This window comes from Oryctolagus cuniculus, chromosome 12 (genome assembly GCF_964237555.1).
Source record: "Oryctolagus cuniculus chromosome 12, mOryCun1.1, whole genome shotgun sequence".
Lineage (NCBI taxonomy): Eukaryota > Metazoa > Chordata > Mammalia > Lagomorpha > Leporidae > Oryctolagus > Oryctolagus cuniculus.
The window spans coordinates 72,054,626-72,082,007 of NC_091443.1; the positions used below are offsets into that span (position 1 = coordinate 72,054,626).

General features: G+C 40.8%; 1 protein-coding gene across 8 annotated transcripts in view; it reads left to right on the forward strand.

Moving 5' to 3' along the window:
* Positions 1-27,382, forward strand: part of GALK2 (galactokinase 2) — a 157,500-nt gene that overhangs the window by 85,734 nt on the left and 44,384 nt on the right. For all 8 annotated transcript variants that reach the window (XM_008269030.4, XM_008269035.4, XM_051822383.2 and 5 more), the window contains 3 exons: positions 9,463-9,561; positions 10,976-11,128; positions 22,730-22,940. In XM_008269030.4, the coding sequence (XP_008267252.1) occupies positions 9,463-9,561; positions 10,976-11,128; positions 22,730-22,940 (463 nt within the window). The remainder of the gene's footprint in view (positions 1-9,462; positions 9,562-10,975; positions 11,129-22,729; positions 22,941-27,382) is intronic.

Sequence of the window (27,382 nt, forward strand, 5' to 3'; positions counted from 1 at the left end):
AAGGTTGTGACTTCGGGTCCTGGCTCTGCAACTTGCTAGCTGAATGATTTTGGTCAATTTAACTTCCCTATGCTTCAGTTTCATTATAAACTTTATTGAGTAATAAAATCTTCTTTCATGGATTTGAAAGCAGCATACTCTGGTGCTTCCCAGGGTATGCTTCAGCAGGAGGCTAAAATAGGGAGTGAAGCTGAGACTTGAACCCAGGCACTCTGTCAGGGGATATGGTATTCCAAGCAGTGTTTTAAATGCAAGACCGAATGCTGCCCCTCAGATTTACTTTAGAGAAACCTACTCACTGTTGTTTTCTTTCCTTTGTTATTTACTGAAACTTTTAAGCCTCAGCTATCAGGGTCACTTGCCTCTGCTGTGTTCATGCTGGGGAATTAGCTATCATTGTTCTCAGGCAACTCCTCTTGCAGTAATAAAGCAAAAATTACTAATTCCTTTGAGTGACATTTCTTTGAGTTAGAAATGTGAAGATGAAATAATAGCTTCCTCCTCATTTTTTTTTTTAAATTAAAGCAAGGCTCATTTCCCCCCTTAAAACACTCCACAGAATCTCCAGATTTGAGCTTGGTCTTCAGCCATGCTACAGAACACGGCAAGTCTATGTCAGTCTCTTTTACACATGCCTTGGTGCCGTTTCATGTAGTTCCTCCTTCCTAGAAGGGCTCTTCCTGGTAAGTTTGCCAATTTGGGAAAAAATCTGAAACAACCTAGGTAAGAACCCAAGCATTTGGAAAGTTAGAGTAGAGAAGGATTGACAGGGCAGAAAATATCTGAGGTAAAGAAGAGTCAGAGGAGCCATCACATTTCACCTTATCTAGATATGCAGTCAGGGTTCTAAGGGAGAACAAATGGCATCGTCAGTAATAAAGGACAGTGTATTTCATTGGGGTTATTTAAAAACTGTGGCTGTAGGGGAAACTCAGGACTAGTTGTAGCTGGGTTGTTACCTGCCTTTGGATCTGCAAGTGCCCTTGGCAGAGAGGCATCTGAGCTCACTCCCCCTCCCTTCCCTCTTTCATGCTTGGGTCTTCTGTTGGAAGGACCCAGTGGAAAGCATAGTGCACAGGAGCCTGTGCTCTGGGTCACCCTAGGTAGCCTGCTGCTGAGGCGGATACCACGATGAGTAGGTGGGCAGCAGATCTGGAAGGGCAATCAAGCTGTCAGTTACAGTAGTTTCACATTTTCTCTTGTAAAGAGTTACTCCCCAGGACAATCTCAGTACTTTGAACTCCTTGAAGGCAGCCAGTGGCATGTTCACAGTGGCATGTAGAATACTATTTAATGATTATTGAGTGAATAGAATAGGGCTCTTTATCTCCTTCCTTTCTCTTGACTTGCACTAAGGGTGGCCAAAAGCAGTAGCTGGATTCTGCTAGATTAAAGGCTTAGGTTCTGAGTGATTAGGCTTCCCATAGGGCTGGTTAACTGACTCAAAGAGATTAGCATTCCTTTTTAGTAACTTAAAAAAAATTTATTTAATAAATATAAATTTCCAAAGTACAGCTTTTGGATTACAGTGGCCTTCCCCCCACCACCACCATAAACTCCCTCCCACCTGTAATCATCCCATCTCCCACTCCCTCTCCCATCCCATTCGCATCAAAATTCATTTTCAATTATCTTTATATACAGAAGACCAATTTAGTATCTACTAAGTAAAGATTTCAAGAGTTTGCACCTACACAGAAACACAAAGTATAAAGTACTGTTTGAGTACTAGTTATACCATTAATTCACATAGTACAACATATTAAGGACAGAGATCCTACATGGGGAGTGAGTGCACAGTGACTCCTGTAGTTGATTTAACAATTGACACTCTTATTTATGACGTCAGTAATCACCCAAGGCTCTTGTCATGAGTTGCCAAGGCTATGGAAGCCTCTTGAGTTCACAAACTCCGATCTTGTTTAGACCAGGTCATAGTCAAAGTGGAAGTTCACTCCTCCCTTCAGAGAAAGGTACTGCCTTCTTTGATGGCTCATTCTTTCCGCTGGGATCTCACTCACAGAGATCTTTCATTTAGGTCTTTTTTTTTTTTTTTTTTTTGCCAGAATGTCTTGGCTTTCCATGCCTGAAATACTCTCATGGGCTTTTTAGCCGGATCCGAATGCTTTAAGGGCTGAGTCTGAGGCCAGAGTGCTGTTTAGGACATCTGCCATTCTATGAGTCTGCTGTGTATCCCGCTTCCCATGTTGGATAGTTCTCTCCTTTTTAATTATATCAGCTAGTATTAGCAGACACCTAGTAACTTATTTTTAGAAAATGTTTATTTAATAAATATAAATTTCAACAGTACAACTTTTGGATTATAGCAGTCCCCCCCCCATAACCACCCTCTCACCCGCAAACCATCCCATCTCCTACTCCCTCTCCCATCCCATTCTTCATTCAGATTCATTTTTAATTATCTTTATATACATAAGATCAACTTAGTATATATTAAGCAAAGATTTCAATAGTTTGCACCCACACAGACACACAAAGTGTAAAGTACTGTTTGAAGACTAGTTTTACAATTTATTCTCATAGTACAACACATTAAGGACAGAGTTCCTACATGGGGAGTAAGGGCATAGTGACTCCCATGTTGATTTAACAATTTTCACTCTTATTTATGACGTCACGAATCACCTGACGCTCTTGTCATGAGCTGCCAAGGCTATGGAAGCCTCTTGAGTTCACAAACTCCGGCCTTATTTAGACCAGGTCATAGTCAAAGTGGAAGTTCTCTCCTCCCTCAGAGAGAAAGGTACCTCCTTCTTTGATGGTCCGTTCTTTCTGCTGGGATCTCACTCACAGAGATTTTCATTTAGGTGGTTTTTTTTTTTTTTTTCCCCCCCACAGTGCTTTGGCTTTGCATGCCTGAGAAACTCTCATGGGCTTTTTAGCCAGATCTGAATGCCTTAATGGCTGATTCTGAGGCCAGAGTGCTGTTTAGGGCATTTGCCATTCTATGAGTCTGCTGTGTACCCTGCTTCCCATGTTGGATTGTTCTCTCCTTTTTAATTCTATCAATTCTTATTAGCAGATACTGGTCTTATTTATGTGTTCCCTTGACACTTAATCCTATCATTATGATCAATTGTGAACTTAAACTGATCACTTTAACTAAAAAGATGGCATTGATACCTACCAACTTAATGGGATTTGGAGTCATATGGCACATTTCTTTACCATTAGGGGTAAGTCCGAGTGAGCATGTGCCGAACTATACATCTCTTCCCTCTGTTATTCCCACTCTTATTTGTAACAGGGATCACTTTTTAGTTAAATGACTAAGAATACTTGTGTGTTAAAGAGTTCAATCAATAGTATTAAGTAGAAAAAGAAAATACTAAAAAGAATAAAATAGTAAGCTGTTCCTTGACAGTCAGGACAAGGGCTGATTAAGTCATTGGTTCTCATAGTGTCAATTTCACTTCTACAGGTTTCCTTTTAGGTGTTCAGTTAGTTGTCACAGATCAGGGAGAACATATGATATTTGTCCCTTTGAGACTGACTTATTTCACTCAGCACTGAGATCCAGTACCAGACAGGGATGTCTAGTAACTTTTCAAGGAGTTACAGTGAGAGGTTTTTCATCTGCTCGTTCACTCCCAAATTGGCTGCAATGGTCGGGGCTGGGCTAGGCCAAAACTAGGGGACCTCCATCTGGGTATCCCTTGGTCATCAGGTACCAAGAAAACTCTGTCTTTGCTAACTAGAACTGAGTCCCCAAATTCATTTCCATGTTTGCTGGGCTGGCTTCTGCGAGGCTTCCTTTCCGTGCACTTCTGTTAATGTGTGTTTGATAGCTCCTCCCTCTTCTCCAGCAATCTTTGGAGATCTTCTATGACTTATGTAGGTACAGAGCTATAATTTAGTGCATTTGCAAGTCAAACTGTCTGATTATAATTCTTGGAGGACATTCTGTAGTTCTGTTTCCAGTGTCCCAAAGGACAGAAAAGGCGTGGGCAGGCTCACATGTCTTTGTCATATCCTGCGGGATGGCAGGAACTCTCTGCTTCTATTTACATCCTGAGGGTGTTACCGTCCTTCTACTAGAGGCTCTCTGAGTTCGGGTCATGCCACCTCTGGCTTAGGCTGTGGACCTAACTCATTTTTTTGTTGTTGTTGTTGTCACAATTTTTCCTTAAATAGGATTAGAAGGCTTTAAGGAAAAAAAAAACACCACATTTGTTTCTAGTTTCTTCAGACATCATAGCCACTTTTTACTTTTAGCATAGGCATGAAGGACTAGGAGGACTGAGAAAGCCATCCTGTGGCCTGGCCTGAAGTTTCCCACTGCAGACACGCTTTGTTCAGCGGGTAGGGACTCCCTCATCCCTCAGTGGGACTGCGGGGCTTTTATCGAGGCTCACGCTTGCCTGCTCACCTCAGGCTTATTGCTCCCTCTCACTGAATTGGCTTTTCTAGAGACATTCAGAATATGAAAAATGTCTTTCCCTGAGCGCTTAAAACATGGTTCTAAACTCCAGAATAATTGTAACTTGTCTTCCCACTTTGTATTTTCTCTTTTGTGAGAATTACCTCCTGTAAACCTCCAAAGACCCTCTGCTTTACCCCAGTATACGAGCACAAGTGAGGAAACTGAGGTTTCAAACATGTAACCAGAAGTGGAGGAACCAGAATCAGTCCCTAAGGCATTTGGATCTGACTGAAAATCCCATGAGAGCATTTCAGGCATGGAAAGTCAAGACATAGTGACAAAAATGGTTCTGCATGAAAGCTCTCTGTGAGTGAGACCCCAGTGGAAAGAAAGGGGCCATCAAAGAAGGATGTACTTTTCTCTGAAGGGACGAGAAAACTTCCACTTTCCACTCTGTCTAAAAACCGACAGAGTTTGTGGACTCAAAAGGCTTCCAAAGCCTTGGTAGCTCATGTCAAGAGCCTCGGGTGGCACTGACCTCTAAAATAAGTATGTTAATTGTTAAATCCACAACAGGAGTCACTATGCACGTGCTCCCCATGTTGGATCTTTGTCCTTAATGAGGTGTACTATGGTAATGATAAAACTTGTCTTCAAACTGTACTTTATACTTTTTGTGTCTGTGTGGATGCAAATAGTGGAGATCTCTACTTAGTATAGAGTTGGTCTTCTGTATACAAAGTCAATTAAAAATGAATCTTAATGGAAAATGGAATGGGAGAGGGAGTAGGAAGTGGGATGAGAGTGGGGGTGGGAGGGCGGGAATGGGGGAAGAAGCACTATATCTTTAAAAGCTGTACATATGAAATTTGTATTCATTAAATAAAAACCTTAAAAAAAGGAAGTGGAGGAACTTCATCTGTTTGACTCTATATCCTGTGTTCTTTTCTCACTGAACTTCAATTATCCCACTAAAAATAGAAATAACGTAACTTCTTTCTTCACTTTCTTAAAGGAATGTGAAAATGCTAATGAAATTCACCAAAATTTAAATATTCTCCCAAGAGAAAAGAAAGCATGAGAAGTTTATGCTTATTGTTTTAAAAAGTTCTTGATGCGTGGCAACAACTGTGTTTTAATAGGTACAGGCTGTGAAATTTTCAAATCTATCTTTCTGGACAGAATTCAGAGGCACATCCAGAAGTTCCCAGTCTCTGAATCAGGCGAGCACACCAAAGGGCAGGGGGTATCTCTCCATCTTTCTGCTCCCTCTTCTGCTGAATTATGACAGCTCAATCCTGTAATTGAACAGATAATACCTAACAGCTCTAAGTGGAGAGAAAATAAAGAAAATTAAGATACGGAAGTTGAAAGATGGAAGAAAGAATGAACTATCTTATAGACCCCTCCTACCCCACAAATGCATGAAGAATTTAGAAATTAGTGGAAAACAAACTGGTATCAGATGACTCCAAATCTCAGTGCAAGCCCTGACTCTCCTGCCTACTGGCTAAGTGACCTTAGATTACTTCACTTTTCCAAGTTTTCATTTATCCATATACTTGTTGGCAACAATAATAGTTTCATTTAAATGTTTATTTTTTATTTGAAAGAGAGAGAGAGGGAGAGGGAGAGAGAGGAGAGAGAGAGAATATGAATCCATCTTTTATCTGTTGGTTCATTCCCAAATGCCTTTAATAGCTGAGGCTGGGCCAGGCTGAAGCCAGGAGCTGGGAGCCAGGAACTCCACCTGTCTCCTGTGTGTGTTTGAGCCACCATCTGCTGCCTGCCAGGATGTGCATTTCAGAAGCTGGATTGGAAGCAGAGGCAGGACTTGAACCCAGGTACTCCAATATGGGATGTGGGTATCCCAAGTGGCAGCTTAACCTACTGCACTATGGTGCCTGCCCCGATTTAGCAGCTAAGATTTACTGAGCACCTACTATTTGTTAAATGCTGTTCTAATTGCCTTTCCTGAATTATGTATCTCTCACACAAGCTTATAAGGTAGGTATCTCTCTCCATTTTATAAAGAAGAGGTTGAGTAGGTTTATTGGCTGAGACTAAGCTAATTAATACTAAAGCTAAAATTCAAACTCAAATTATCTAACCACAACACCCATACTCTTAGTCACCATGTCACATGATCTCTCCTTCACAAGATGAAAAAAATACCTGTTTCCTTGGCTACAAGATTACTATGATAATCCAATGAATTAAAAAAAACACTTTGAATGAGAACACCTCATGGTGCTCTAAAGCTCTGTGCAATTGTAAACTTTATTTTTGCATAGTGAATAAACAATCATTTGATTTACACAAAAAGTAGTTATTTATGTTTTAATTTATTTTCAAAGATTTACTTCTTTATTTGAAAGTCACAGTTATTAGGGAGAGGGAGGGACAGAGAGACTTTCTATATGCTGGTTCACTCCCCATGTGGCCACAATGGCCATCACTTGGCCAAGCCAAACCCAGGAGATAGGAGCTTCATCTGAATCTTCCATGTGGGTAGAAGGGGCCCAAGTACTTGGGCCTTCTTCTGCTGCATTTTGCAGCTCATTAGCAGGGAGCTGGATGGAAGTAGAACAGCCAGGGCGAAACCAGTGCCCATAGTGGATGCTGGCATCACAGGTGGCAGCTTTACCCCGTAGGCCACAGCTCTGGCCCCAGTTAATAAAGAATAAGCATAAACTGCTCAATGCCATGGTTTTGTTCCTCTTAAAGAGGGATAATATTTACATTTTGGTAGATCTCTTTGGTGTTTTTACATTCCTTGAGAAAGTGAAGAAATAGGTCATATTATTTCTGTTTTTTAAGGGATAATTGAAGTTCAGTGTGTAAAGAACACAGGCTTTTGGGTGAGGTTCCTCTACTCCCAGTTATATTTCTCAACTCCATTTTTCTCATCTGTACTCATATAATGGGGGTAAGCAGAAGGTTTTTGGAGGTGAAAAGGAGGTATTTCTTACAAAAGAGACAATACAAAAGAGAATAAAGAGTACTTAACATACTTGACAGCTACCTGGCTCTCAGTTATGCGGCTGTTACTGCTGTTAAAGGAGAGGTGATCCTTACACTGTCTCAGAGTTACACTTACGTGGGTACCCCAATTTCATTATTCTTCACTGAATGCTATGCATATTGCTCCGTCTGGATGTGTTGTTTCTCTATGTTTTTAATCCAAGTGTTTTGACCTTTTAGTTACAAACTTATTTTTAATGTGCTTATTATGGACAGGCCACTGATTCTGTGTGTTAGGCCATGTGCAATGCCTATTACGTCAGACATCTCAAGTTGACCTCTTGTCACAAGGCAAAGTTAATGTTAGTGAATCCACATGACCAAGATGAAATATGACACTTGCAGAATCTGACAGGTGGTAATTGAGTAGCTATTCTCAGAAAATGAAGCAGCAGGTGTTTATTGAGTCTTTACTACGCGCTTAGTGTTGTGTGAAGTAGGTACAGAAAGAACACTGTACTTTATCTGTCTCTCTGACTCACAGTTTTCTGGGGAAAATAGATGTGATGGAAGCAAGAAACAATTAAGGAACAATAATAAACACTATGATTCAGCTCATATTAGTTAAGTGGACTCTGGTTTGGGTGCCACATGGGCTCTCATAGCCTAGTGGGTAAAGAGACAAGTAAATCCACACTCAATGCATCAATCAATAAGCTATAATAGAGCTATTAATATGGAACATAGGAGAGGGTTTATGTGGTATGTATGCATCTGAGTGGTGGTGTGGGCTCCCTGGGGAGGTAAGGCTGGAATTGTGGAATGTTAGTGATGAAAGAAATATTGAGTGAAGCATCTTGGTAAAGTCACTAGAGGTGGAAAGTCTGAGGGTGATGAAGAACAGCATTTGCTCAGCATTCCTTATGGGCAGAGCTTCAAGTTTATGGGAGTAGCGGTGGTAGAACAGTTTGGAGAAGTGAGTTAAGTCATTAAAGGCCTTGTGTACTGAGAAGTCTAAGTATGAAGGTACTGGAAACCAGGCAGGCAAGAGATGATTACAAAATGCCAGTGTTTCAGAATGATGACTCTAGGAACAGCTTCAGGTAAAACAAGTGAGAAACCAGGGCCTGAAACAAGTCTTAGACGAAAGACAGATAGATGAATGAATAATAATGTGAGTAAATAGATAATAACTGTAAGTATTGTAAGAGTGTAGAGAAAGGGGATACCGAAGTGGTAACAATATCTGAAGAAGACATGATGGAGGAAGATTTGAATGGCCAGCCTTCTGACTTGTGTATAAGCTGAGTATTGAGTAGCAACAAGACTTATATAGGAGAGAAGACAGGAAGTAATACCAGTTGCATGAATGTGTATGAGATGGTCAAGGAGACAAATCTAACTGGAAAAGAGTGATAGGTGATACAATTACATATGCAAATTGGTCCCAGGTTTTCGAAGGCTTTGAAATGGCAAATTGAGGAGGTTGGACTTATTTCATTATTTAGTAGGAAGCCACTGAAGATCCTTAAAAAAACCATTTTGAGCTTTTCAGCTTGGATTAAAACTGTGTTCACGAATTGTACCTCTTCATGTTGGTTTGAGTAAGATGTATTTGGTGACACTAGTTCTGATTCATATATTTAATGGAAATGTCAAGGAGACAGCATTACTTTTGGGCTGAAAAATATAGGTGAATGACCCCACTTTGACAGTGAGAAGACTACAGAATAGTCCACCATTGGAAGACAAAGGAATCTGAGGCAGAAATTAATGAGTGCCCATATGTGATGTTTAGTGACACCAATCTAAAGAAGGATGGAGTATAAAGAAGGAAGGGAGGAAATGCTTGCCCTATGGAATCTTTTAGGGATAGCAAAAACATGGCACACAGTAAATATCTCATTCTACACTCAAGCAGATGTTGTTAAACAATCTTAGTGTTTTTCCTATTGGGCTCAGTTGTTGCCTACAGCTCTTGTTAACACAATGCTACAGCCAGCTACTATTAGTTGGTCAGAGTTGGCACTGTATTTGTCATGCTTGATGTAAGAAAAGGATGAGAAATAGATTAAAGCTGTACTCACAGTACAAATCAATCTTTACTTTTTCAGGTGGAACTTGCAGAAATTTGTGCTAAGAGCGAACGTTATATTGGCACTGAAGGAGGAGGCATGGACCAATCCATATCATTTCTTGCAGAAGAAGGAACTGTAGGTGGCATTGAGTTATTTGAAAACATCAGCTTGGAGAAATTCACACAGTGAGGAAGGCCTTGGGATCACCAGCATTTTGGGTTATGGGCCTCTTCTTTGTTATGCTTTACTGTAGGGTGTTATTTTCTAGTTGCCTTGTAACCCAAGGCTATCACGGGTGAATTTACTTTGTCTCATGCTGATCACTTCTACTCTAAACTTCCAGACTCATACCTCAAAACTATTTTTCTCATGTGTTTTTCCTTTTTTTCTTCTTTTTTAGGAAGAGATTTTTCAATTCCCTAGTTTTTTCAGCCCCTTTTGTAACTTCTGTCCTAAATCACTTCTCATCTCATGGCATTTTCCTAATCTCATGTTGGTTTTAAACTCATATGTTCATTTTCTTACCACATGTATTCCTAACTCCTCTTTTTATAATTTACTCTTTGGTATCATTTTTCTCTGTCAACATTTTTGGGTCTTTAGTGGTGGGAAAAAGAATGTTGAAAGCAAGCCAAGAGTGAATTCCCCAGCAAATACCACTTCCTCTTGGCTATCAGCTTCTTTAGGTAGAACATAGATTTTGGTTGTTGTCTATAATCTACCCACTTCCAAAATAGAAACAGTTATTTCTTTAAAATCTTAGGTTTTTTTTTTTTTTTCAGAGTTCTCTAGGCTTGGCTATTTTCCAAGAACACCTAGATTCCTTCTTATTAAAAGTATTTGCTGTTGATTTCCCTAAGTCAAAGACATGTGGAATGAAGAAGTTTGGTTTAATACTCTGAAAAATATTACGGGTGTTTTGGATGAGGCCCAACAATCACACATGATAGCAAGTGTGCTGACATTAATGTACATTGGCTATAAAGTCTGCACAGTGTCCAGGTTTTTTGGACTTGCAAAGTACTTCATCATCTGACCTCTGCTTTACCCCTCCATTGTAATCTCTTGCCACCTCTCACTTCTCAGACTCTAAGCTCCAGCCAAACTACAATTCCCAAAATGTAGTTAGCATCCACGTTGTTTGTCACCTCTGGACTCACAGAGCTCTTCCCTGTTCTTCACATCCTGTTTGAGGAGAGAACCCTCTGTCTGTCCTACTATAGTTACTCCTTTAGGACTTGGTTTAAATTTCCCTTTTTCAAAGGAAAATGTACTAGGTTTATGTGATCAGGTGCTTCAAGTGTGTGTTTATATAGCATATTCTGCTTTGGTGCTTTTGTCACACAACTTGGAAATGATAGGCTCTGTGAGGGCAGGGTCATTGTCTATCTTATTCATTTAGTATTGTGCCTGGAAGTCAATAAATTATATTTAAATAAATGAAAGCATTTTTGAGAAAAGATATTGTTAAGGTAAATTAGTGTATCTATGCTTAGACATGTCTGAATTCTAATTAGTTATATCTCCTCTGCCATTTTTCTTCAAATAGGCCAAGTTGATAGAATTTAGTCCTTTGAGGGCGACTGATGTTAAACTCCCAAGTGGAGCAGTGTTTGTGATCGCCAACAGCTGTGTGGAAATGAACAAAGCAGCAACTTCCCATTTTAATATCAGAGTGATGGAGTGTCGGCTGGCTGCAAAGGTATGAACATGGCAAAGTAGTGAAATCTGAAGTAGGCCTTTTCTTGTCCTTGTTCTTTTTGTTTCTATCACTTTGTCTCTCTCTCCAATTTTAGGACAACATTGTGACTGCAGGAACAGTTGGCAATCTGAATCCAAACTCAGGAAATAGATAAGCCAGTAGGTGTGTGCCCTCTGACTTCTAGCTCTGCAGAAGCTACATGAACTTAACCACTGTTTTCCATGGTGACAGTGAGAAGAAGAGGGCAGTTTATATCCATAAAGCGCAGTCCATGGGTTAGGTTGAGGGGTGGAAAAAGATAGTTTGGAGTGATTGACAGGAAGTGACCTCACCTGGTCTTGTTTCCTAACCAGAAGTGATGGCAGTCTCTGCTTGGTTTTCTCAGATACACCATTTTTCACCATTGCTGTTAGTGATCACTCCAAAAATAAAGGCTTGGTGCAACCACCCTGTGATTAAAAAGATTTCTTCATGTCTACCAGGAAATCACAAACCAGAGGGAATATTGGCAGTTCTCTATTTGACAGTTTAGAAGATCCTTAAATTTATTTAGGAATCATTCACTGAGTAGCCATTGTCTGCGGAGTAGTATGAAGACATACACAAGGACATAGGAATAGACAGAGTAGAGAGTTGAAGTTAGGGGAATACCAAATAGGAAATTTTTAGTATGTGATCATGTAGTAAAAAGTGATGTAGTACTTAAATGTTATGAAGGATTCAGGAGCACATAATATGACTAGAAAATTGGAGGGAATTGAACTTGAGGATTAGGGAGTGGATTCTGGGTCTGGAGCTCCACTGTACTTTCTCCTGCTCCTCCTTTGATCTCTTCCCTACTGAAGTGATGGATATCACCTAAGATTCATGACCACCGATCTTCACCAGGCCTTAAACACATTCTGAAATCTACTTTGTTCCTAGTAACAATTTCATACCTTCCTTACTCCTTTCAAACTCTCATTACTTGACTATATTAATCTGTTTTGGGGGTTACTATAAAATACCTGATGCAGACTAACGTTATAAAGAAAAGAGGCTCATTTTACTTATGGATCTGGAATTGGATGGTAAACAGGCTGTGTTTGTTTGGTGATGTTCTTCTTGCTGGCAGAGTCCCAAGGCAGCGCATGTCATCACAGAAAGACAGGGAGCACACGTGTATATCTGTGCTATACGTCTCTCCTGCTTGTAAAGTCACTAGGGTTCAATCATGGGGTCTCTACTTTAACAACCTATTCTAATCCTGATTTGCTTTCCAAAGACTTTACCTTTAAGCACTAGAGTCAGATTAAGTTTCCATGCTCTGAATATCTCATTTTTGGGGTTAGATTTCAATACCTGAAGTCTTAGGGATACTCAAACCATATCCAAAATCAGCTTGACTGACTTCCAAAAGTGATCGTATCCCCTATTTCATGTTGAGATAGGTGTGATCACACAGGCTATGGTGTCCTGCCACCATGTGTGCAGGTCTCCCTGTATCTGCATCTCCTCTTGAAGCCAGCCCTTCCTTGCGTGCTTGCAGGGACTCCCTCCATCTTTGATCTGTCTCTTGTCTCCATCTCTTTACTAAATCCTCTTCATTAGACCTCACATAGTTATTATTTTGCATTAAAAAAGAAATCTGTTCAATATCTCACAACTCTCCCAACTACCATTTCTGTTCTATTTTCTTGTTCTCTTCACAAGTAAACTCATAAATTGCTCAATAGATATTATCTTTCCTCCATTACTTCCCTCTCATTCTGTAATCTACTAAGCCTTCAGTTCTGCTTTTTTTTACAATACTCAATTTGTTCTTTCTTGGCCACTGAAGACTCTTTTTTTAGAATTAGTAACTGCAGTGGACACTCTTTGGTCTTCATCTTAGTCCTCATTTGGATAAGGTTTACCATTCTCTCCTTGAAGCATTCTCTTCCTTTGGTTTCCATTATAATGCACTTCCTGTTTTTTTTCCTTCTGTTCCCTTGCCATTATTTTTTGGTTTTAGTTTTAGCTTTCCTTTTTTTTTTTTTTTTTCTCCTCAAAGGTAAGGGTAAAGGGATGGTGGAATTCAATCTTCAACCAGTCTTTAAATATTGGAGTTCTTTAAGGCTTTGACTTTGACCTTGTCTTCTTTCCTGTGGTCTTTCCTCTATTAATCTCATACTCTATCATAGCTTCAACTTCAGTCTCTGTGCTGATGAATTGACTCAGGTCTTCTTGGCTGAGCTTCAAACTTGTATATTATACAGAACTTTATTGAACATCTGTATTTGAATGAGTCATAGACTTTTCACACTGAGCATGTAAAAATTGAGCTCATTCTTCTTCTCACAAGTCTTTTACTCCTCTGTTTGTCCCATCATTCATTGATTATTGCATTAGCCTCCTCACTGTTCCTTAATCCATACTTGTCTATATCCCAGTCACTCTTCAAGAAGCAGAATGGTGGTTGAGAAATTTAAATCTAAGTGGTTCCCCTGCTTAACACCTTTCACAGGCTTCTTATTTCATTGCATTAAACAGTGCTTATCAACACGTGGAAAGCCTCGAAACCTCATGCCTGTACACCTCATCCTGTTCGTCTCCTAGAGTCCCCTACTCCATTGCATTCCAATAATGAGGATCATGTCTTCTCAGGGCCTTTGCCCATGCCTAGTACACTATTCCAACCCTCTTTGAACTCTCAATCCAGTTCCCTCGGGGAACATTCCTTGACTTCTGTACTTCTGGACTAAGGTAGAACTTTCTTTGTACTGTATAGCACTTGCATTACTCAGTTATGGTACTTACTACAATTATTTGTTTAATGTCCATCTCTTCTTTCAGATTCAGTTTTGCTGCAGAGCTGAGACTGTACCCTTCTTTACTCTTCTGCCCCTAATGCTTGATGTATGCTTAGACTAAAGTAGACATAGGATATACATTTAGTGAATACACAGATGACTGCTTTCTGTCTCACCTGCTCTGTTCCATTCACTTTGCTCAGCTTCACAGTTTTCTAGAAGTGCCCATCGTGTGTCCAGCACCGAATAGATTCTGTAGAGATACGCAAGATGTTGTTATCCTGTGTGATTGACTCTGCATGTCTCCTCTTACTCTCACCCCTGATGTTGTGAAGTGGGGAAAGTCAGAAAAATTAAAGTTTTATGGTTTGCTTGTTTCTAGAAAGTTTTGAGCTTACAGATTTTAAAAAGATCATATTTCAAATTTGGAATTTACTCAATAATTTCTAAAAATGATGTAAGAGAAAAATTTTAACATGAAACTTTTTACAGCCCCTCATCTGTGCATATATGTGCAGTAAACCTCATTATAAAGGGCTCATTGAACTTTTTTTCTTCTTCAGGACATACTTCCTCTTTCAGGAAATGGAAAAATTAGTGTCTTATTTGTTTGAGGGCTTACGCTTGTTGACTTTTTATCTTGAGGTCAATGAGTAAGTGTTGTCTTCCTAAGAAGATCTCAAATATAGACACATTGTTTCCCAAGTTCTATCACAAAATCAGATATATTGTGCCAGATCCATAGGTGAGCGGAAACAGGGATGGGACATGTGAAATGGGTCATGTTGTGAATACTGTGTTTCAGAGAAGTAAGAAGAAAGTGAAGAATACAACTATGGTGTTGAATCTTTATAGTAAAAGCCATTGGGATGTGTGTGATGATTGAAAAGTGAACAATTTTATCAAGATGGAGAATGTTTTCTAAATTGTGTTGTTGCAAATCACTGGAATCCAAGGTTCTATATAAAAGGAAATTGAAGATAAAACTGACACAGTGGACTGTACCTGTAGATATTGGTGTTAAAAATATAGGCTGGGATTCTGCTAAGCATATTTTTCTTATATTTTGTTGTCCTTTCTTCTATTTTTGGCAATATGTGAATGAATCCAATTTTTGTTTGAAAATGGTCTCCTTAAATAAGGAAATAAACTCCCATGTGAAAAGGTAGAGAACAATATCTCAGCCTGGATAAACTTGCTGTTTTCACAAGATAATAACAAAATGTCATTGGAGAATGACTAATCATGGTAGTTTAGAAAATGAGACTAGAGACCGGCACTGTGGCACAGAGGGTTAATCCTCCGCTTGCAGTGCCGGTATCACATATGGATGCTGGTTCAAGTCCCAGCTGCTCCTCTTCTGATCCAGCTCTCTGCTATGACCTGGGAAAGCAGTAGAAGATGGCCCAAGTCCGTGGGCCTCTGCAACCATGTGGGAGATCCCGAAGAAGCTCCTGGCTCCTGGCTTTGGATTGGTGCAGCTGTGGGCATTTTGGGGAGTGAACCAGCAGGTGGAAGACCTTTTTCTCTGTCTCTCCCTCTCACTGTCTGAAACTCTGCCTCTCAAATAAATAATATAAACTTTAAAAAGAAAAAGAGAAAATGAGACTAATCAGACGGAGCGCCACCTGGCAAAGTTGCAATGAATAATATGTACTTTTCCTCTCCTCCTCTCCTTCCAAGATTGTTTATTGAAACTGAGTGACTTTCATATCATTAACACTGAAAAGTATACTAAGATAATAAAGATTTTTCTTTGTTGTACTTTTTTTTTCATTGAAAATATCTCCTGTTCTCAATTTTCCTCTCTCTTTCTCTCGACTAACTTTAAAAAATTAACTGATTTAGATTCATTAAAATTCAGAGTATTGTAGTGTATTTGAACTAAAATTGAAAACATTTCAAGGCAAACTCAATAGAGATTTATAATTATTACTTGCGTAAGTGATACTTTTAAGTGAAGCACATTTTTGTGTTCTTAAATTAACAAAGTGGCCAGGGATTTTTAATGGGCACAATTTTTTTTTTCATATTTTGCACATACTTAGTGGCTTAAGTAGAAATATTTCATGCCTATAAAAGAGAGTATCCCTAGTCATACTGAGGGATAAAATGTGTGATGCCAATAGTAAGTATTATGAGAAGTCAGCTAGGGAAGAGAAATTAGACCGTTGCTTTTTTGAATGCTCTGAGCTCCTCGTGGCAACATGTGAAGCAATGGAGGGGAGTTTCATGTGGTCCTGTGACACTGTAAGGAAAATTTACAGCGATTCTTTACAAGGCCTGTCTGGTCACGGCCCATCACTCACAGTTTTTCAGTTCCTGTCATTTAGTGGTTGATATGGAACTTATTCTCTTTCTGGTGATAGACTGTGAGGAGAGTTGGCATTATACTTCTCAGGACTTGGCAGTTTCCTTCAATCCAAGCAGAGAAAAACCAAATACCCAAGAATGTGGCCACTTTCACACAGCCTGCTGACTCGGTAGAGCATACTCTGCCAAGACTGTAGCATGGAGTATGCAGAGAATGGTGAGTCCAAGCTTCATGGCAGTTGATGTTATGTTCTGGAGAATAGGGGTGATGTTGTTCATGGAACCGCCTTGTGGCAGCACCTTCAGGGCCGGGCTAAGGGTCACCTGGACTTGGTCCTGGGAGTAGAGGGGAGCTGTTAATGTTGTTAGCAGGGGATTGTAGAATTATTATTCTGGCAGGAGAAACCTTTGCCTTGGGTGAAAAGAGGTGGGTATTAGCATAATAGTGAGGTTGAGATGAAAAGGGAGAGAAGCTATGACTGGGCCTGGTAAAGGGTCGAGTACAAGGCTCTCTGTGACTGGATTTCAGTTTTCCTTCTGGCCTACTGCATCATTACTTTGAGGAAGTTTTTCTTGATGACCTCTCTATACCCATTAGGTTGAACACTTTTTCATATGTTCCTGTCATGTCCTGTATTTTTCATTTACCATAGTTCATCACAGGTTAAGTTCTTCAATGGGTGATTTCTATTTAACATCTGTCTCCTCTGCTAGGATTGAGAGTTTCATGTGGCCAGGAGCCATGTGTACCTTGTTTACTGCTGTCTGTCTGGAGCCTGGGAGGTAGTAGGTACTTAGCAGACACTCATTGCATGCAGATGTGCATGAATAAAGGAAAGTGTTGAGTTGACAAGTTGCAGTTTGAGCTAAAATGTTGGACAGAAAGGGCAGTGCTGCCACTGGTAGGTTTGGAGAAGTTGAGGTAGAAGGTGACGGGAGAGTAGGAGGTGAAGATAATTCCCTACAGAATTTTCTTGTAGGTGGTTGGCAATCTCAGCTAGGAGAGTATCTCATGGATGGGGCTGTAGCCTTCAGATGTATTTGGTTTGAGATAATCGTTGAAACCAAGAGCCACATTCAGTTCACTGAGGGAAGAAATGTGAAAAGAGAGGGCCAGAAGGCTATGAATAAGCTAGGGAAATGCTGTAATTCAATAAAGAAAGGGAAAAAATGAGTCACAGAAGGAAATGATATAAGAATCAGAGAGAGAGGTGAGAGAGAGACTAGGAAAATTCAATACTCTAGAAGCCAATATAACACAGAGTGTTGAAGAATTCCCAAAGCCACAGTTTAAGTAAAAATTAAAAGCAAGATGGCTTCAGTTTTTAGAGATGAGGAAGGGCCTTTGGGTGGCCATATTCAGTATTTAATATAGTTACTAAGAGCTTTGGTGAGTATCTCCACTGGTTCTAGGTGTTGGATGGTGAAGTGATGGAGAAATGAAGGGCTTTTGCTTTAGGAACAGGAATTTTAGGGTGGATCTATTTTTTTTTAATTATTTATTTATTTATTTTTGACAGGCAGAGTTAGGCAGTGAGAGAGAGACAGAGAGAAAGGTCTTCCTTTTCCATTGGTTCACCCCCAAAGTGGCCGCAATGGCCGGCGCACTGCGCCAATCTGAAGCCAGGAGCCAGGCGCTTACCCCTGGTCTCCCATGTGGGTGCAGGGCCCAAGCACTTGGGCCATCCTCCACTGCCCTCCTGGGCCACAGCAGAGAGCTGGACTGGAAGAGGGGCAACTGGGACAGAATCCGGTGCCCCAACAGGGACTAGAACCTGGGGTGCCGGCGCCACAGGCAGAGGACTAGCCAAGTGAGCCACGGCACCGGCTGATCTGTCTATGTTTAAAGACATATGAAGAGGTGTCAGGTGGGAGAGGACAAGCTAGAGAGGCAGGAGAATGTGGGGAGGGAAGGAAATATTTTTTTTTGACAGGTAGAGTTATAGACACAGAGAGAGGACAGAGAGAAAGGTCTTCCTTCTTTTGGTTCACTCCCCAAATGGCCACTACGGCTGGCGCTGTGTCGATCTGAAGCCAGGAGCCAGGTGCTTCCTCCCGGTCTCCCATGCGGGTGCAGGGGTCCAAGCACTTGGGCCATCCTGAGGGAAGGAAATTTAATCCTTCAAGGCTCCCTCTGGGCTAGCAGGGTGCTGGTTGATTTTATTATTATCTTATTTAGCCTTCCCAATAGCTTGTGAGGTAGCCAATAAGTGTCTCATTTCACTTACTGTGGCTTTCAGGAGAGGTCTGTTGTGATGGTTTTGAATAGAGGAGTCCAGGTCTGCCTTAGCCTGTGCTCCTTGCATTGTACTTCTTGGCTATTGGGCATGAGTTGGATCTAGAGCACAATGCATGGTGTTGCCTTACAAAGGAGGCTGTGCTGAGGGTGCAGGGAGAATTGTAGAAGTTTCGTTTGCATGACTTGATTTAGTCTGTGGCCTGCAAACTAATATGGAGAACATGACAATAGGGATGAATAGGATTGGGGAAGGTCACATGATGAATGTGGTTATGGCTAGGGGTGGAACATGGACACAGAAATCACTAACTACTGTGGAATGCTGGGGAAGGCCTCCATGTAGTTGGAAGAGGGATGAAAGGGAAATAAGACCCTTCCCCCCAAAAAAAGAAAGATAAAAGGTGTCCACAGTAAAAGTTGCTATGTAAGATCTTATGTATGTCAAATTGTGTTTGTGTAGGTGTGCATAATAAGTGCATGCTAGAATGCCTGTCACATCGGTGTGCTAACTGAATTGAGTGATTAAAGATGATTCATTTATTTCAGTTTTTTTGGGGGGAGTACTTAGAACTTTCTACAATGAGCATGTGTGATTTATGCAACCAAAAACAACAACACAGCTGCTTTTGTTGTGTGGAAAATAACTTTTTGAATGAATTGCTATTTTTAGAGGGGACACAGAGAAAGGATTAGAAAAATTTCCCTTCATGGACCTAGTGAGAAGAATTGGTGCTTTCCTCACTGAGGTGTCAGTCAAATACAAGGAGAAAGTCAAAAAGAGGTGGATTCTGACAGTCTCTTGAGTGAGGGTCCTTCTCTTAGTACACTCCCTTTATTGGAAGCCCCAGTCAGGGTTTTTTTCTGGCTGTAGGCAAGATCTTAGTATTTTAGTTTGCATCTGGCACAACTGGGAGGTGATAGGGAGTTCAGACTCTTGATGGAAGCCTCAACCAAAACTTACTGGGATTTAGGGGGCAAATACCTGAGTTTTCTCGCCCCTGGGGATTATATAGACAGATCTCGGAAGATCCATAAGGCCCAGCCTCACCTGATTGCATCAGTGCCCCATGGACTGACATCTTTTTCCTGTCTCACTTTCCATTCCTATTCTGGTGCTTGTTGGGATCACTCTGCTCCTAAATTCTTGCCTTCAAATTCTTGTCACGAGTTTCAGAGAAAAACCAACCTGTGTCAGGACCCCAGCACTAACAGAGTTCCTTCCCATGACTGTGGACAAAGCAGCTGTTGTCTGCTTTCTTGTCTGCAAAGCATGAAAACAGAGCTCAGGAACCTCCCAGAAGTGGTATCTGAATGAATACTTAATGTTAGCTGTGGTGAAAAGAAAATGGTGAACAATGACAAAGAACCGCTTTCTCTTATTTCCCCACTCCGCTACTGAGTGAGGGACTCATGACGAAACGACCCATATCCCTGACTCATAGCCCTGCTTCACAAATGTGAAGTCGGCTAGTCACCAGAGCCGTAAGTGACAGATTCCCTCATGGAGTTCTGTCCTTGAGCAACAGCAGTCTTACCCACCCACTTCTCTCATCTGCAAGTCATCTTTCTGTTTCCTGAGCCAAATTTCAAAGGGCTTAAGCGGCTTTCCTATTTTACTCCCTCAATGTAGTGCAATTCAACGGCTCATGGGCTATGCAGCTGTCCTTGAGGGCATGTGGTAGATTTCATCCTTAATTGAAATACACACCAAATTGGCTGAATGGACCCTCCAGCTGAAGGCTAAGTAGACAATTGGGCTAAGAGCAAAGCGGGATGTTGCTGGAGTGAACGTGGACTTTTGTATGTTAGTTCCTCTGTCTGTAGAAGAAAAGCACATGGGGAGGCTGCCTTTGAAAACTAAACCTGTGGGCTGCAGGCATCTTTTACAGACTTTCTCCTCACGCATCACTGGCCGAATTTTCTTGAATTAAGGGCCTGGGGCAGTGTGACTGGTTCAAGTGAGAATGGGGATGGGAACTCGGAGACCGTTTTTGACTGAAAAGTTCTTAGAAAGAACCCACTCTGATAATGGGGGCAGTTCTCTGACATTTTCCCTTTTGCGTTTCCTTTTTTGAAAGAAACAACTGTTTATTAAAGTGTTTTAAAATCACTTGAATGTTGACTTCTAGCACATATCTTAATTTATGCTTAGAAATGCATTTCTAAGACCTGAATGGTGATTTGAACTAACATGAGTAGCATATATATCGTCCATATCTCCTAGAGAATGTGGCCTTGGGGAAGAAAGAGAGATGTAGCACCTGGATTTAATTTCAAATCTGTTATTTTCTAGTTAGGTGACTTTGGACAAATCACTTACTTTTATCTCTCACAAAGAGTAAAAATACCTATCTCACAGGGTTGTTGAAGATTACAAGAATTAAAGAGCACATTTTAATCCATACAGCACTATTATTTTCGCTAGCTTCCATTATTTATCTCAGATGCATTCTGGATATGTTGCCAGAATGCATCGTTGTAGGAAATCGTTGACTTCAGCTTTTCTTTCCATATAAAATAAATATATATTTTATGTTCATTCTTTTTAAAAATATTTTTTAAAGATTTATTTATTTGAAAGTCAGAATAACAGAGAGAGGGAGAGACAGAGAAAGACACACACACACACACACACACACAGAGATCTTCCATCAGCTGCTTCACTCACCAAATGGCCACAAACAGCCAGAGCTAAGCCAGGCTAGAGCCCGGAGCCAGGAGCTTCTCCGGGTTGCTTACATGGGTACAGAGCCCAAGGTCTTGGGCTATCTTCAGCTGCTGTCCCAGCTGCATTAGCAAGGAGCCTGCAGTGGAACAGCTGGGATTAGAACCAGCGTTCATATGGGATGCCTGCGCTACAGATTGCAGCTCTGTGCCACAACACTATCTTCGAAATTTCATTTTCTTCTTATATATGCCTTTTAAGATTTTTTCAAATTGGTTTTAGAATACTTTGAAATATAGAACATGAATAAATGAATTTACTAAATTAACAAGTGGGTCATTCTATAGGACTATTAACCCAGTACTGTTAATAGCACTAACTAAATGTGCTAAGCAAACAAGGGCAGAAGAAAAGTCTTAGCTCATGTTCTTGCTTTAAAAATGGCAGCATGTTCTATGAAATAACTGAACAGAAAAACATAATTCTATTGTCTCTTTTCCAAGTTCTGCTTTAAAATCATTAACTGTTCAAGTGTGTGAGCCAAGGTTTTAAAAAAGATGATTAATGAATTTAAGAACTTCTGTTATTAACATTCTTCAGAAGTGAGTTGCCCTAACCAAAGTACAATAGTTTTTTGGTAAACTCTGCTTCCTGTCGAAAAGAATGAAAATCAACTCAGCAACATAATAGAAGAGTAAATCAGATGCACATTTCCTTGAAGACGAGTTTCTCCTTCTCTTGTTTCTTATTGTTGTTTGAACTGTCTGCACCTGCTGTCTTTATACCTTGGCAATGAATTTTATGGACCTCAGAGTGACAGAAATCTTAACAGTTTTGATTGTCACCTCCTGTGAAGGGCAGTGGTTTGGGGAGAATGAAAAAAACATATCTAGGTTGGTTTACCAGGAGTATACCCGGTTATAAAGATTTGGTTTGTACTTAACCTTCTGTGTCCACTGGAGGATGCCCCACGAAGAGATTGTAAGCCATATGCCTTTTCTTGAGAGTGGAGAAACAGACAGCTCTTCTGCTACTAGCGATCTAATGAAGTGGTTTTTTATAAGGTCACCAATGAGGTTTTCATTTAAAATCTAGGACTTTACTCCAAACGCCAAGATACTTAAATTCATTAGCCATTTTCAAAGAGGCATGTAGTAAACAGGAAGTGCTCTAATGAAACCGGGCATACAGTGTCCATCTCAGTACTCAGGTCACATGAGATTTGAATAGTTTCCTCTAGACTTTACAGAGAGGGACATAGTAGTGTTAAACTGAATAAAGATAAAAGAATGAAATTATTCAAAGAAAAAGCCTCAGGGAAAGTGGTGACAGACCAAAAAAATCAGTGGGAGATTAGTCATGTGTGTGTGTGTGTGTGTGTGTGTGTGTGTGTCTGTGTTGGGACAAATACTTCACTAGTTTGAGCATCATACAAGCATGTTTAATTCCAAACATCTGAACCCAGTATGCATGTCCAAACAATGGTCAAAATTTGGATAGGTTGAATGGAAAAAAAAAACAGCTTAAAGTTGAATCTGGCTAATTAAAATAGTACATATCAAATTCTGAAATGAAAAATGAAAACTGACCATTATCTTGGTTTAAACTTGCAGCTCCTGGCTAAGCACAAAGGCTTGCAATGGAACAAAGTTCTGCGACTGGAGGAGGTACAGGCCCAGCTAGGGATTAGTCTGGAAGAAATGCTCTCAGTCACAGAGGATGCCCTTCACTCTGACCCCTATAGCCCTGAGGAGATCTGCATGTGTCTGGGTATTAGCCTGGATGAACTCCGAACCCAGATCCTGAGTCAAAACACTCGAGATGGTGAGTTTGCTAGAAAAACCAGGGTGTGAGCTGTCCTCATTTATAGCTGGAATGTTTTCCCACTTCCCCATGGATTCTATTGGATTGTAAGGCATACTTGAGGGAATTTGGGGAATGCATACATACTTTGGGAAACTCAACTATCTAGATCCTTAGCTTTATATATTCATTCAAGTATCATAAACATTTCCTGGTGTGCTACATGCCAGGTATTTTGGTGAATAAAACATGATTCCTGCCCTCAAGAGGTTCATTATTTATTTATTTATTGATGAGAGAGAGAGAGAGAGAAGAGAGAACAAACATACTACTCTAGAATACCAGAGACCTTCATGGCTCAGATTGGAACTTATGGCCCAGCTGTTGCTTTTAAGTAATTTTGTTTTTATACCAGTACCATCACAAGATGAAATGAAGGCAAGGTAAATGTTGGAGGCACAGGATGGAGCCTTGAAACGTCTGTTCCTCTTAGAAGTGGAGGTTGTCTATTGATGGGGAGTCAATGTTAGGTGCAAGGACATTGCATTAAGATCCAGTTGTCCTTTGGAGTAGGGGTAGGTAGTGTGGGAGCTTGGCACGAAGATCCGCTTCAGGGTTCCAACTTTCATTCTATTAAGTTCAACTCTACAATTGCATCTTGAGGGACTACTGTGGGTATGCCTGAAAATTCATATCTTAAAGGCTGAAACTACTGCCGGCGCCGCGGCTCACTAGGCTAATCCTCCGCCTTGCGGCGCCAGCACACCGGGTTCTAGTCCCGGTTGGGGCACTGGATTCTGTCCCGGTTGCCCCTCTTCCAGGCCAGCTCTCTGCTGTGGCCAGGGAGTGAAGTGGAGATTAGCCCAAGTGCTTGGGCCCTGCACCCCATGGGAGACCAGGATAAGTACCTGGCTCCTGCCATTGGATCAGCGCGGTGCGCCAGCCGCAGTGTGCTGGCCGCGGCAGCCGTTGGAGGGTGAACCAACGGCAAAGGGAAGACCTTTCTCTCTGTCTCTCTCTCTCTCACTGTCCACTCTGCCTGTCAAAAAAAAAAAAAAAAAAAAAAAAAAAAAAAAAAAAAAAGGCTGAAACTACTGACAACTTTGGGAGGGGGTAAAGTAATCATTTGAGGTTAGGGACTGGTTTCATTTGATGTCTAACATTGTCATATCCAGTTTAATTTTAGGAACAATTGTTGAGTCTCTATAACTGGGACAAGTGAACTATAGTCCACTATTAAAATTATACCTGATAAAAACTTTTGTGAAATAAACTTTTATTAAAATACCACCATGTATTTGCCATAGCTACTTTTGCACTACAATAGCAGAGTTGAGTAGTTGTGACATAGATTGAACAGGCTACAAAACCTAAAATGTTTACTATCTGGCCCTTTGTAGACAATGTTTGCTGACTTCCATTCTAAACATGTATTAGACCAAAGCTTACCTCAGTTTTCTCTTGAAAACAGGCATAAAAGGGATATAAAGGAGTAACCTATGTAATGTGCTAAGAACAGTGCTTGGTAATGGAGGTGCTCATAGAGGTGGGTGTGGTGGTGGAGGTGTAGGGAGATGAGAAAACAAAGAATTCAAAGCCAGCTTTACTAAGGAGATAGCAGTCAGCCAAAAGGTACATAAGAAATGGGAATTTTCTAAACAGACAAGCAATCAGAAAGAATTCAGGGCTGATAAAATAGCAACTACAGAGGCAGAGAGGTGTGAAAGAGGGTATATGCCCAAGGAACTACACATTTTTGAGTATATCTTAAAAATAATATACATACTAGAAAGTGAGATGATATTAAGCTGATAAAGACAGGCACAGATCACCAAAGGCCTTGTTAAATTCTTTGTGTGAATTTTATAGGTAATGGGGAAGTTAATAAAATTTTTATTGAATGAAGAAATTGTGTAGGGTAGACGTGGGATAGAGAGAGCTTCTAGGAGAATAGCCTTTCTGTTTTGACCTAAGACATTGTCTGATTTCTTTAATTCAGATAATAATATGTATTGATTTCTTGGGACTTGGTATTGTGCTAGAAATTGGCATACAAAGTTAAATAGACATGACTTTTACCTTGTAGTGACTAAGTGTCCAACGCACTCACAGTATTTAATGCCAGTTGTAATAAAAATATTTATCAAAATCTTAAAAATATGGAGTATAGAGTAGATAAATGCCTGAAGAATGTGGCTCTACTTTGAGCTGAATCCTTAGTTTGGAGGGATATTTCCCAAAGCATAATCCAATAGGAAGAGAAGAAATTGTTGTCTAAGCTAGGAGAGTTGCACACAACTATGAAGCTTGGGAGCTAAGTCAAGGATACACATTGGAGGATAAACAGAGGAATCTGTGAAGAACTAAATGAGGACTAAGGTAGAGAGTGGGCCAGGTGACATGATCCCTAGTTTAAAAAGGGGAGAATCTATTTGGAACATTTTTTGATGAGTGTCCAAACTGCTTAGAATTTGGGTGGCTTGGCTGCTTAGTTGTACTGTGTTGGACTGGATACAAACTTCAGTGCTTAGATTACCAGCTTTGCCTTTGTCCCTGTGCTGATAAGGGGTGGGGCAGTTGCTGAGTAATTTGTTTGGATATTGTGATCTCCAAAGTCATGAGTGGTAATCTTGGCTTTTGTTCAAGGACTGGGCACTGGCATAGATTGTTCTTTGGGAAGACACTTACAGTTGATAGTAAAACACACAGCTTGTTTACTTTATGGTTTACACATTACACTATTCACCCACATCATCCAATTTGAATCTCTCAACAACCCTTATCCTTATTTCACAGATGAGAAAACTGAGTTACATGATTGTTAAGCCTATAGATAATACACATTGCAGCCAGACTCCAGATCCTAGGCTTCTGAGTTACTTAATCCAATACTCTCTTCCTTTTTAGTTTTTCCAAAAATTTATTATTAATTTTTATTTATTTGAAAGACAGTGTGACAGTGAGAGAGAAAGAGGGAGGGAGGAAGAGAGGAAGACAGGGAGAGAGGGAGAGGAGAGAGGGAGGGGGGGGAGAGGGAGAGAGAGAGAGATAGAGAGAGATTGATTGTCCATTGGTTCATTCCCCAAATGCCTACAACAGTTAGGACTGTGCCAGGCAGAAGCCAGGAGCCAGGAACCCTCTCTGGGTCTCCCACATGGGTGGCAGGGACCCAAACACTTGAACTGTCATATGTTCCTTTTCTGGGATGCATATTGGCAGGAAGCTGTATCAGAAGTAGAGGAGGAACTCAAACCCAGGCCCTCTGATATGGGATGCCAGCATCCCACAAGTTGGCCTACCTTGTGCTGCACCACAACAGCTGACCCTAGCTTGTATTTTTTTTTTTTTTTTTTTAGTTTTACATCTTGTATATTTGTAAGTTGGCTTTGGCAGTCCCTTACCAAATAAGGGAGATATTGTCTAATTTTGAATTTGCTTGGCTCTAATTGCACAAACTCCTTAACAAGGAGTTTTTGCATTTTTTCTTTCTTTTCTAAATATTTATTCATTTATTTGAAAGTCAGCGTTACACAGAGAGAGGAGAGGTGGGGAGAGAGAGAGAGAGAGAGAGAGAGGTCTTGCATATGATGGTTCACTCCCCAATTGGCTGCAATGGCCAGAGCTGTGCTGATCTGAAGCCAGGAGCCAGGAGCTTCTTCCTGGTCTCCCACATGGGTGCAGGGGCCCAAAAGCTTGGGCCATCTTCTAATGCTTTCTCAGGCCATAGCAGAAAGCTGGACAGGAAGTGGAGCAGCCGGGTCTCAAACTGGCACCCATATGGGATTGGTGCTTCAGCCCAGGGTGTTAACCTGCTGCACCACAGCACCGGCTCCTGCGTTTTATCTTGAGACTAAAGATAGATGATGAAAATAGGCTGCTTTGCAGATAGTTTCTTTTCGACTACTTTTGATTCTGGCATTTGGACCTTAGAAGAGGTAGGGCTGCATGGCAGCCAGAGCTCATTTTGCGTGAGGATAACTCGGGTTGTGGTGTTCAAGGGCTGTGAGAACTGATAGGGAATTTTCACTTTGGTAGGAAATGTGGTTCTCCTGCCAGTGTTGTGGCACAGTGGATTAAGCCACTGCTTGCAAAGCTGGTTCTTAGTCCTTGCTGCTCTGCTTCTGATCCAGCTCCTTGCTAATGTGCCTGAGGAGGCAGCAGAGGATATCCCAAGTACTTGGGCCCCTGCTGCCCATTTAGGAGACTCAGACGTATTTCCAGATTCTTGATTTTGGCCTGGCCTAGCCCTGGCCACTGTGGCCATTTGGGGAGTGAACCAGCAGATGGAAGATTCTTTCTCTGTCTCAATCTCTCTCTCTGTGTTTGGTATCTCCCTCTCTATCACTCTGCCCTTCCAATACATGCATACATATGCACATATTTTTTAAAAATATAGTTCTTGTAGATTATCTCTGTTAAGTCTGTGAAGGGTAGTTTGTTTTGATCCACTTGAAAATTGTCAT